The sequence below is a fragment of the Carassius gibelio genome, chromosome B15, assembly GCF_023724105.1.
Source record: "Carassius gibelio isolate Cgi1373 ecotype wild population from Czech Republic chromosome B15, carGib1.2-hapl.c, whole genome shotgun sequence".
NCBI classification, from domain to species: domain Eukaryota; kingdom Metazoa; phylum Chordata; class Actinopteri; order Cypriniformes; family Cyprinidae; genus Carassius; species Carassius gibelio.
In genome coordinates this window covers 2,053,284-2,065,783 of record NC_068410.1, presented here as the reverse complement: position 1 = coordinate 2,065,783, position 12,500 = coordinate 2,053,284, and the positions used below count along the sequence as shown (strand labels likewise).

General features: G+C 33.1%; 1 protein-coding gene across 2 annotated transcripts in view; it reads right to left on the bottom strand.

The window, feature by feature from the left end:
* Positions 1-12,500, bottom strand: part of LOC127972630 (chloride channel protein 2-like) — a 56,379-nt gene that overhangs the window by 18,418 nt on the left and 25,461 nt on the right. For both annotated transcript variants that reach the window (XM_052576281.1, XM_052576282.1), the window contains exons 3-14: positions 12,216-12,347; positions 10,619-10,747; positions 10,395-10,528; positions 10,193-10,270; positions 9,278-9,356; positions 8,053-8,178; positions 7,888-7,972; positions 7,306-7,407; positions 6,373-6,457; positions 4,524-4,679; positions 1,443-1,512; positions 1-78 (exon numbers count right to left, since the gene is read on the bottom strand). The exon at positions 1-78 is cut by the window's left edge and continues 33 nt beyond it. In XM_052576281.1, coding sequence (XP_052432241.1) covers positions 1-78; positions 1,443-1,512; positions 4,524-4,679; positions 6,373-6,457; positions 7,306-7,407; positions 7,888-7,972; positions 8,053-8,178; positions 9,278-9,356; positions 10,193-10,270; positions 10,395-10,528; positions 10,619-10,747; positions 12,216-12,347 — 1,254 coding nt within the window. The remainder of the gene's footprint in view (positions 79-1,442; positions 1,513-4,523; positions 4,680-6,372; positions 6,458-7,305; positions 7,408-7,887; positions 7,973-8,052; positions 8,179-9,277; positions 9,357-10,192; positions 10,271-10,394; positions 10,529-10,618; positions 10,748-12,215; positions 12,348-12,500) is intronic.

Here is a 12,500-nt window from a genome sequence, read left to right as displayed (position 1 = left end):
AGATGATGCCGTCCGTATTAATGCCCTCTGGAAACCATGCGGCCATACTTTCACCCACCAAACGGCCAAACGCAGCACCTGAAGCACACATTCCCAGGTCACATTTTAATAAATATATTGCATTAAACATTTTTTACATATAGGCAAAACACTACAGGAAAATCTAGTTTTTTTCATGCACTTGCCAATTTTGAGCTTTTTAACCATTTTGCGTCTTGTTTCAGAAAAGTGGACAGAAAATATCCAAAATATACACATTTACATTTAATCATTTAGCAGACGCTTTTATCCAAAGCGATTTACAAGTGAGACCAATAGAAGCAATCAGAATTTTGTTTTCCGTTTATTTTATGAAATGTATTTATGTGCATCTGTACAAATATTTAAAGCCCGTTTTCTCAAAATGAGTTTTTTCTCCACTTCAGCAGCACTTACAAGCACCAAAACTTAGGGTTTAATTCTTCTCTGTATTCTGAAGGTTTTTACTGAAGGCTTTTTTCATACATCATTCACATGGTTTTTATTATTGCACTATCTATTTGCATCTATAGATTTTAGCGTCTGTTTTCCTCAAAATGAGTTTGTTTTCCAATTCAGCAGGACTTACACACACCAAAACTTAGAGTTTTATTCATCTATGTATTCTAAAGGTTTTTATTGAGGGGTTTGTTCATATATCAATCACAAGTTTTTATTTTGGTACTTATTTATCTGCGCCTGTAGGTTGCAATTATGATACATACATTTCAAGCCTGTTTTTTCCAATTCAGCAGCACTTATATTCATCAAAACTTAAAGAGTTTTAATCATATCTATATTTTAAAGGTTTTTACTGAAGGGTTTGTTCATATAATCAATCACAAGTTTTTATTTTGGTACTTATCTGCTTGCATCTGTAGATTGCAATTACAATATACATACATATCTTTAAATGTAGTTTTCATAAAATTTGTTTATTTTTCCAATTCAGCAGTACTTGCATACACCAAATTAAAGAGTGTTATTCCTACCAATATTCTGAAGTTTTTTTATAGAGGGGTTTGTTAATATATAATTCACAATGATTTCTATAACATTTAATTTCTAAAAAACATGGCGAATATTTACTTTTCTCTTTCTGACAGAATTTTTTGATATATGGAGGGATAAAAAGATAAATTCAAAATCCCTTCAGTAATAATCTTAAATTCTAACATGCCAACAAATTTAAATAAGAATTTTGAACCTGGCTTTACCCAATGTTCATATTTAAACTCTGGAAATGTAATCAAATTAGTGCAAACCTAATATTTAAAAACAACATTTCAGAAAATGTCTAATACAAAACATGTACTGTAATTAATCAACTGGGGAAGTACTGCAATATCTATTAGTGAAATTTTTTAATTCAAATAACTTTTGGTGTATTGCTTTAAAAGTTTAATTAACATACAAATACATACCAATGACGAAAACAGGCATAAAGGCTCCACATGGTACGGGAAGAGTTGTGGCTAAAGCAGACATCCAGAACTACACAAAAACAACAATAACACTCATTAAAGCAAAAATACTTTTGGAACATTTCAGCAAAATCTAATAGTTTTCTTTATCTCTGCAGCAAAATTGCTGCTTATATAACCGAGAGATCATATAATCAGTGTTGAGGGATTAACTAATTAATATGGTTGAATCCATTTTTCAGTAGCATGACAGTAATTTTTCTGTATTTTGTTGTGTAGTGTGACAAAATTACATTGGTGGTTATTAAAAAACAACAGCAGTGACACACCTGTGTGAAATAGAATTAAAAACAGCAATGACCAAAACATTTTTTTTTTTTAATAACGGATTAAAAAATTCTGAACTCTCATATAGTTTGTTTATGGCAGTGATTATGTGAGATGTGTAGCTCACATAAAAGGCCTTTCTGCGAGTCTGCAGCCCGTCTCTCCACACACAATAGCCTGGCATATGACAAACCAGAGGGGTGTGATATTCACACATGCGCCTGTGTGCGTCACAACACATCAAAATCCCCAAATATCCTTAGAGATCAACGCTTCATTATACATCTGACGCAAAATCTGTCATGCCCATCGTCTGCATGACATTTTACGCTTATACTGTATGAAATCCTCACCAGACGAAAACAGAAAGTTAAATAAATGTCAGATGTAAATGTGTAAATAAAAGCTACTTTCTTACAATTGAATCCACAACCAACTATTTGGAACGTTACAAGAATGAAAAAAAAGAGATAAATAATGTGTACTAGTTGTAAGGATTATATAAATATATAAATAAATGCCAATGCTTTATTGAGTGTTTTGGGGCACTAGAGAAGATTTGACATGCCCAGACATTTGTGTTTTTCAGTATCATATCCTTGTAACACATTACATGTATATAAAGCGTTATAATACAAAATAAAATATCACAAAATAAAGCGTAAATAAATAATATTTATAAATATAACAATATATTTATATAATTGATTATAATTATACATTTTTATTTGAAATGATAAATAATAATAATTATTATAAATTATAACAACAGAAGAACTCGATTCCAAATATTTTTAACAACATGCAAATACAAGTTTGACAAAAGAACGAAATTATAAAAGTGTGTATTTTTGTTTGTATGTATGTGTGTGTGTGTGCGTATGATCTCATTAGAGAACAACACAAGAAAATATCATCATCTTTTTATTCAATCTTTTAATTATAATGGCAAACGGCAACACAAACGCACACGTCTGAACTTTTTTTCCAATCTGGAAATAGCATTTTAGACACACACACACACACACACACACACGCAGCACAATCGATGGCTCCTGTGAGAACAGAAGGGGCTCCTGCTGGAGGTAGATGTGGGATTCAGTGTGAATGTTGCGTAAGTGTTATGTGAATTATATTGGAGAGTGTTCGAAAGCTGTGGGTGGATAGAGAGATCATTGCATAATATTCTCTCCTTCCTTCCTTTCTTCCTCTCGTTCGCTCTCTCCTGGCACTGAAAAATGGACAGATCCATCCAAAATCTCCACTTCTCTCTCTCCACCTGCCAGCATTTTTTCCCAAAGTCCCTCCTTTCTATTATTATGCCTCAAATTAAACACACACACAAACAGTTTTTTTTTTTTGCATGTCACACTTAAAGATTCAGATTATTAAACAAATTTTAATATTACACTCTGATTTCCAGAGTAAATAAAAAAAAGCAGTTTTGAAATTATGATTTAGTTTACTAAGGGAAAAAGTGGTCCAAACCTGCCTGACACTATGTGATAAAATAAAATCTACCTTAAAAACCTTAAATCTACACTAAACAAAATGGTAAACACTTTTGTTTTTGCCCCATGAGCTGATCTCAAAGATCTAAAGACTTTTTCTATATACACAAAAGGCCTATTTCTCTCAAAAATTGTTCACAGATCTGTCTAAATCTGTGTTCGTGAGCACTTCTCCTTTGCCGAGATAATCTAACCACCTCACAGGTGTGGCATATCAAGATGGTGATTAGACAGCATGATTATTGCACAACCTTATTTTAGGCTGACCACAATAAAAGGGTACTCAAGCTCAAGTGGTAGAGCATTGCGTTAGCAAGCGCAAGGTTGTGGGTTCGAATCCCAGAGAACACATGTTAGGAAAAATTGTTAGCCTGAATGCAATGTTAAGTCGCTTTGGATAAAAGCGCCTGCCTAATGCATAAATGTAATATAATATCACAGAATACCGCAATATATTTAAAATCGCAATATCATGATAATATCGTATCGTGAGGTCTCTGGTGATTCTCACTCCTACCATACACACTGTCTGTCATCTGCACAGTACTGTAAAACTGGGATTCAATCGTGAAGAGAAAACCTCTCCAAATGCACTGCCAAATTCTCTGAAACGCCTTTGGATACGGCAGAGAAATGAACATTCAATTCACAGGCAACAGCTCTGGTGGACATTCCTGCAGTCAGCATGCTAACCGCACGCTCTCTCAAATCTTGCAACATCTGTGGCATTGTGATGCATAATAAAACTGCACATTTTAGAGTGGCCTTTTATCGTGGCCAGTCTAAGGCACACCTGTGCAATAATCCTGCTAATCTAATCAGTCTAATCAGCATCTTGATATGCCACGCCTGTGATGGAGAAGTGCTCACTAACACAGGGACAAATTAAAGACACACAGGTTACACCGAAGGTTCCCGATCAGCTAAAGGACATGCAGGGCACTTGTCCCCATGACAACACTGACGACATCACTTCCCGTGCCATTACAGGTTTCGACCGGGTTCTGATGAGGTTGCCAGGGCGACACACTCATGCAGGTAACACACACACACAGACACACACACACACATTATTTTCCTTAGCCAGTGACTTCATCAGGCCGGGCAAAGCTGTAAATACCAGATAGGTGTTGATATGCAAATGTGGGCAGGCATATGTTAATGAGCTCATGTATTATTACCGTGGAGTCAGTAAATGCTCTGGAGAAACTGGATGTGTGTGTGTGTGTGTGTGTTTCTGTACCTTCATTACGATGAAGATGACGAGGATCACAAAGACGTTAGCCTGCGGATGTTTCCAGGCGGCCGAGTGACTGTCATAATTAAAGTCTTCTGTCATTCCTTGCTTCGTCCAAGTGCGATTGTCAAAAAATGAAACCAGGGTCTCCTTCTGTGTAAGCTATAGAAAACAAAATACATGTTATGAACAGAAAACCTTGTATTTTTAACATAAACCTCAATATTTTGATAGTTTTATGCAAAAATAAAAAACAAACAAAAAACATACATTTGCTTAAAGAGTAAATAATTTAATAAAATATAATAAAATAATAAATAATAATAATAAAAAATTATATTTTCTCTAAAAATAAAATAAAAAAATTATTAACAATAACATACATCAGAATTTCCCTGATGGTTAATTAATCAAAGAAATTTAGAATTAAAATAAATATTAATAACAAAATTTAACATATTTAATAACAAAACATTTACATGCAAATATGACTCAGTATGAATTTTAGTATAATTTAGATTCTATTATGGTTTTTAATAATATTTTTTATTTCTATATTTTCAGTTTTCATTTTAATTACAATTTTAGCAATTTAATAAATGTTTTGTCATTTTCTTATATGTGTATGTACAGTTTTTAATTAATTTAATTTTTATTTTATTATCTGTTTTTTAGTACATCAAGTTAAATAAAATAAAATTTTACAAATGTTGCGTTTTTAATTTAACAGCAGCAAAAATATTTGTTAATTGTTTTAGTTTTAGTTTCAGTTAACTTTAATAACCCAGATATTAACTTGCAAATGTGTTGTTAATTTATTGAAGCAATATCTTAAAATCTTTGAATAATGATACAGTTGTCTTCTGTTTATCTGCTTATAGCAAAGTTGAACTCATTTCTTTATAAAGATTAACTTGGCAACACTGAAATGAATTTAAACAACACACTAAATTGAGCTGAATAAATGACACCATTATCTTACTAAGAGCTGAATTTACATTGAATTTAAATGAACTGGTTTCATAAATGATAAATTTTACTGCATTAAGATAGTTACTCTACTGTTTATTAATGTAAAGCTGTTTTGAAACAATCTGTGTTGTATAAAGCACAACAAAAATATTAACTTTAGACTTGACAAACATTAATATCTTTTTTAAGGATGTTGTTTAAAAGTGAAGTCATACACTGTTAATGGACCCTTTTATTGCCTTATTCAGAGTCACTGAATAAAGAGAACAAATGTGTGTGTGTGTGTGTGAATGAGAGAGTGTCACGTGTGTGTGTGTGTGTGTCTGTGAGTGAGTGTGTGTGTGTGTGTGTGTGTCTGTGCGTGAGTGTGTGTGTGTGTACGTGTGTGTCTGTTGCTGAGTGTGTGTGTGTGTACGTGTGTCTGTGCGTGAGTGTGTGTGCGTGACTGTTTGTGAGTGTGTGTGTGTGTTTGTGTGTGTGAGAGTGTGTGTGTGTGTGTGAATGAGAGAGTGTGCACGTGAGTGTGTGTGTGTGTGCACGTTCGTGTACATGTGTGTATTTGTTTGTGTGCATGCATGCATGTGTTTGAGAGAGAGAGTGTGCGCGTGTGAGTGAGTTTTTGTGTGCATGTACCGAGTGTGAGTATGAGTGTGTGTATTTATGTGTTTTCATGCATGTGTGTTTGTAAGTATTTGTTTGTGTGCATGCATCTGTGTGTGTGTGTGTGCATGCATGTGTTTGTGTATGTGTGTGTGTTTGTGTGTGTGTTTGTGTGTGTGTGTGTGTTTGTGTGCATGCATGTGTATGTGTGTGTGTTTGTGTGTGTGTGTGCATGCATGTCTATGTGTGTGTGTGTGTGTGTGTGTGTGTATGTGTGTGTTACCTGTCCAGCCATGAACTGCCCAAAGCCCGGAGGGAAGGAGAGTGTAGAGATCAGTAAAGTGACGAGTGCAGGATACAACAGACGCCTGAAACACAGTCAGACTCATTAAACATGTGACTAGACCTAAATCTGTAAAGACAACTGTGTTTGGAATTACTTAATCGCTTTCAGAAAGCTTTGAGGATTTTTAGATTTCAATTAAGATATTGTTTGGCACAATTATTAACGGTGTTCTTTTTTTCTTATTTTTAAGTAGCAGTATAAAACTATTATTATTTTAGCAGGTTTAACTTCTTTATTAAATAAAATAGGTCACGAAAGCATCCTTTACTACACATTAAACATATTTAAGTACATATTAATTTTAATAACTTTAACATGCAGTAAATTAAGTATTTTTCTAAATATCTAATCATTCTTAAACTAACAGGTTTACTTTTGAAGGAAAATTCTTCTGATATTTTCTTCTGAAGTCATGTTTTCAAAAAAAAATGTTTTTACAATTTTGTACATTTCTGATTTAAAAGATGAACAAATCTGCCAATGGAGTCAGAAAATATTCTTAATTCTTAATAATTATTCATATCTCTTAAAATGTATTCAGTATTAAGATTATTGGCATTTATTTGTTCTTTTTTTAAGCAAAACTAAAAAAAACATGATATTGTAAATATCTCAAGTCATTTTGCTTCTGAAATAAATGTATTTTGATTGAAGGTTTAGATATTTACATTTAAAACAAGACGAAAAAAGTTAAAAGAATATAATTTTTGCAGCACATCAGTTGAACTGGAGAATGTGAATAAAAAAAAATTATACATTTTTTTTTAAATACATTTTTTTTCAGTTAACTTTTATTTTATTTCAAGTAAAAAAAAAAATAATAATAAAAAAAAAATTTCAGTTAACCATAATAACCCTGGAAACACTTACTTCTTCATGAGGAACTTGTTAATAGTTTTCTGTTTTCGCATAAACTGCACAATCAGCCGGTTCAAATACACAAATAAGGCTCCACCAAACCCGCTGGCGATTCTGCAGAGAGAGTGACATCATGCATATTTATTATGAGTGGGGTAAGATGCTCCAGAATAAATGATTCATAATGCAGCTCATTAGATGATTTTGTGTGTGCTCTCTCATCAAATATCTGCTGGATACAAAGTGTCTAAAACAAATGCACATGAACAATTAGCAGGAGACACTGATTCATGTTTTAAATGATTGCGCAAGTGTACAGTACGCAATAAAACAAAAGAAAGGAACACATTACAAGAAACAGAAGAAAAGTCAACCGGCTTTAAAGACAAATGGAAATGTTGTTTTTCAATGCAAACAATAATTTGCCTTGCTTTACAATACAAAATAAATCTAAATAACACATGCATGGAAAAACAATATCAATGTATTCAATATAAATATTTCTATAAGGAAATTTTTACTGGAAACCGAGACAAATAGAATAATTTTTACACTGGATGCAAATGCAAAGAAACTAAACGAAGCAGAACTGACCCGATCACAGCAAACGCTGGAAGCTCTTGGAGGTCAAAGGGGAAGTCCAGTCTGAAGCGTGTTTTAAAGAGAGCCGTGATCGTCTCTGAGAAAGAGAGAAGATTGCTTTAACTCTTAACATGCTCGAGCCTGTCATGTGTTTCACAAGCATATACACACACAAACCTTCATCTCTGTTCCACACGGCCAGAACTCTGAAGATAAAGGCACTAAACGTAGCAGCAAAGAATCCCCGCCAGTAGTTTCGTACGGCGAAGAACGTGGAGGTGACTTCAATGCTGAACAACACACCTGGAATACACACATATAACGGTCATATCTTGATGGAATCTTTTTTAAAATATATTTATTAAATTATTATTCTTATTATTTATTCATATGAAAATAATTTCAGTGCTTTAATAATTTTTCTAAGTCTTTTAAATTATAGACATTTAAGTTGTTGTTCTAAGTTTTTTTTTATTTAGAAATGTTCTTTGATTTAAACAGACATTTTCTGGGTTTTTTTCTGTAATTGTCCATCAAGTACAAATAACAATTTAACCCCTAATTAAAACTGCATGAACTATATTAACTATATTTTTGCTTTTTAATATAGAAATGTTAAGCTTTATACAAGCTAAACACAGACTTTGTTATTTTTTCAAATTTACAGTAAAAATTCAAAACGTACAAATTGCATTGTATCTAAAGTAAAAACTGTGTTAACTATGTAGTAACTGTGCATATTTGTAATTTTAGGTACATAAATGTTTTTATTTTAATGTGCCATTCGGAACTATTCAATAATTTACTACAAAGTCTTCAGAAATCTAAAAAAAACATTTTACAATTGATCTATTTTTATGCATTTACTAGACACTTATCTAAATATAGGATTTGCATCTTAGAATGTAAGAAGGACTAATTAAGGTGATTTATTACCTGATATATAATACTGGATAAAAATTAAATTAATCTGCAAAAAAAGTGTTTATAAACCCAAAATGTGAATAACAAATGACAAGAATTTTTTATGCATAATGCACCAAAAGCAACAAAAATGCGTGCAAATACTGATATTTTTCTGTGCAGTTCTCATTTGCATATGGTTTTTCTACAGAGTCTTCAGAATTCAGCCAAAAAAAAAAAAAACTAAAAGCAGGATTAGAAAACCTACCATCAGTATAGATATTTTGCGATATCCATGTTTATTATTAGTATATTCTTTGTGGTTAAAAATTAATAAAATCAACAGATCCACACTTAGAATTAAATATGTTTTGAGGGGCAAAATGAAATAGTTTTGATGAATGTTAATTATTTTGACAGTTTTGAGAAACATGACTAAATTAGTCAAGCATGACTGAATTCTGCACATTTACACAGTAATGTCTGGTGTGTTTCTGACCTCCAATAGGAGCAGCGAAGCAGCATCCAACCCCGACAGCGCAGGCCGCCGCAAGCATCTCCGTGTTTCTGGACTCATTCTGTTCAACACACACAACAGCAGACAGACCGGCTTACTACAACACACACACACACACACACACACACACACGCACGCACGCGCACACACACACGCACGCGCACACACACACAACCACAAAGAAGTACATACACAAACACAATCGAGCTCAAAATAAATCTACTAGCACAAAGTCACAAACTATAAAACACACCCCCATCCGTCACACTATCTACAAACAGATACACACACAGACATAGACACACACCTGTGTTTGGTAAATCTATTCACAGATGGATATCCCTGATAGTTTTATCCTCACAAAAGGAAAACTTCATCAAGAGAAATGCAGAAATATATACATTTTAGATTGATTTTGGTAACACACACACTCACATATACACACTCACACACACACACACTCACACACGCAAACAGACGAAAACACACACACTCACACTCTCGCACACACACACACACACTCTCGCATGCACGAACACACACACACACACATGCAAACAGACGAAAACACACACACACACACACTCACAAACTCACACAAACACACTCACAAACTCACACACACACACTCTCGCACACACACACTTTCACACGCACACACACACACACACACACACACACACAAATAAACAAACATGGAGCCGTAACTCTTTCCAGGAATATAATTAAAGGATTTACAATTTACCAATCGACATTTATGCATTTATTAGACACTTTTATCCAAATGTAAGATTTGCATCTTAGAATGTAAGAATGACATCTTAAAGTAATTTCTTTCCTCATATAATGGATTAAAAAAAAATATGCAAAAAAAGTGATAGGATTTTTTTTAATTACCTCATAAATTCCACCAAAGAAAGACATGAATTTGCAGAGAAGAGCCGCACACAAACTGGCAATGTGCACAAACGGACCCTACAGGATAGAACACACACACAATGCTTATATATAAACATATATTTACAATGTTTTTATAAAATTCACATTAAATACAAAGTCAGTCATATTAAAAATATATTATAGCATAGAGTGTGTGCACCTCCTTGCCCAGAGGCAAACCGCTCCCCAGCGCACAGGTCAGTCCCACAACCTTGGCCACAAACGTTTTTAACGTAAGATATTCCTTCAGCACCACTCCTCTGAGAATCGTCTTCATTTCAGGGATACCAGACCCTGAACGAGAGATAAACGCAGGAGTGCACTGCTGAATCATGAAGAAGAGCAGAAACCTTTCACGAGTGTGTGAATGTTAGCGCGTCTCACCCGCGGCTTGAGGTGCTACGATGTGTGTGAAGCCTGCAGAGAAGCTGATGAGAACCACAGGATAAGTGACCCAAGCTAAATACTGCAGGATTACGTTACTGTCCAGACCACCGGACATCCACTTCTGTGCTGTGGGGAGAACGACACACAGGACAATTACAGGGCATACGAACTCGAACTAGACAAAACATACCTTAGTAGAAGTATGAGTTGGGATATTTAAATTGTACTTTAATACATTTCTTCTATGCTTTTGAAATTGAGTGATACATTTAAAAGACAACGAGACGTTCCTATTAAAAGTATCGTTAAAGCATAAAAACTGCTTGTCTAAACTTTTTTTTTCAATATTCTAACTTTGAACATTTCTAGGTTTCAAGAACATTGAACATTTTTAAGTTTGAAAAACTTTTAACATCTTGAAAAAAAAAAAATTCTCTCCAAATGTTAATAAATAAATTTATTTTTTCAAACTTACAAATGTTACATTTTTTAAACACTCATGTATCTTTCTGAATTTAAAACTGTTTGAACTTTTTTTTTTAAATAGGAATTTTCAGTTTCTTTTTCAGAAATAGAAATGTTAAAACTTTTTTTTTTACTTTTAAAGGTTACGTTTTTAAACTGTAAATGTAATTTTTTTTTCAAATTTATAAATGTTCAAACTTATGTTTTCAAAAATAGAAATGTTAAAACTTTTTTTCCAAACTTAGAAATGTACAAACTTTTTTTCAAAAATAGAAATGTTCAGTTTTTCCAAACGTAAAGAAATTTCTAACTTTTTTCTTACAACAGTTTTATTTTAAAACAGAAATGTTACAAATATTTTTGTCTCCAAAATTTAAAACAGTTCAAGTCTAATGTTTTTTTTTCCAAACTTAAAAAGGTTCAAACATTTTTATTTTCAAAAATAGAAATTGTCAAAGTTTTTTTCTTTTTCAAAAATAGAAAAAGTTCAAAGTTTTTTTTCCAAATTTAGAAATATTCAGTTTATTTCTAAACTTATAAATGTTTAAGAAGATTTCAAACCTAGTCTAAGGTTTGAAAATATTCTGTCTTTACACCACAAAATAAATAAATTAACATATCTGGACGGAACAGAAATGAAACATCATTTTGCACACTGACAAAACGCCATAATTACACTTATGACACTACAAAATGTAACTGCAGAATTTTTTAATTACAAATAACTGATTCACAAGCATTGCAAAGCAACTTGTTTAATTACAGTTTTCTCAATATTAAGAAGACTGATCATCAAGTCTCTCCTTCTTCAGCAAGTTATAATTAAAACTAATTTACTGGGGTCAAAGTAAGTATTAAAAGAACAAACTGTTTGGTTTTTGACTAAGAAATCAAATTGCAAAAAAAATACAATCAATAATTTTTAACAGCAATTATATAAAAAATTTGCCAAAATAAAACGAACTCTACCCCAGAACTGTCCTAAAGTACTTATACCTCTGTTATTGGCATTTGATTTGACTGATTTATGGAGTAACTAAAACCATCTTTAATCAGTTCTTTAGAAAAGCATCTGTCTTGGTTCTTTAACCTCTTACACACACACACACACACACACACACGCACTCACCTTGTAGGAGAAGGGCGATGCAGAAATCCATAACAAAGCTGACCAGAGCCATAACGAGTCCCAGCAAGATGAGGAAGATCCAGTCCTCGCCGACCCGTGACATGAGAAACCGCTGACAGTGCACTGCACAGACTCCACAGAGAGAAAACTACATTACCCACAATGCACCAGTGCCCAAAATCAGACTCCACCACTTAGAAAGTAGCAGTGCACACCTGGAAGACTTCATAAGCAACAACTACATATAGCAGTTATAATGGGGTACTTTACAGATAAAGGAATGTG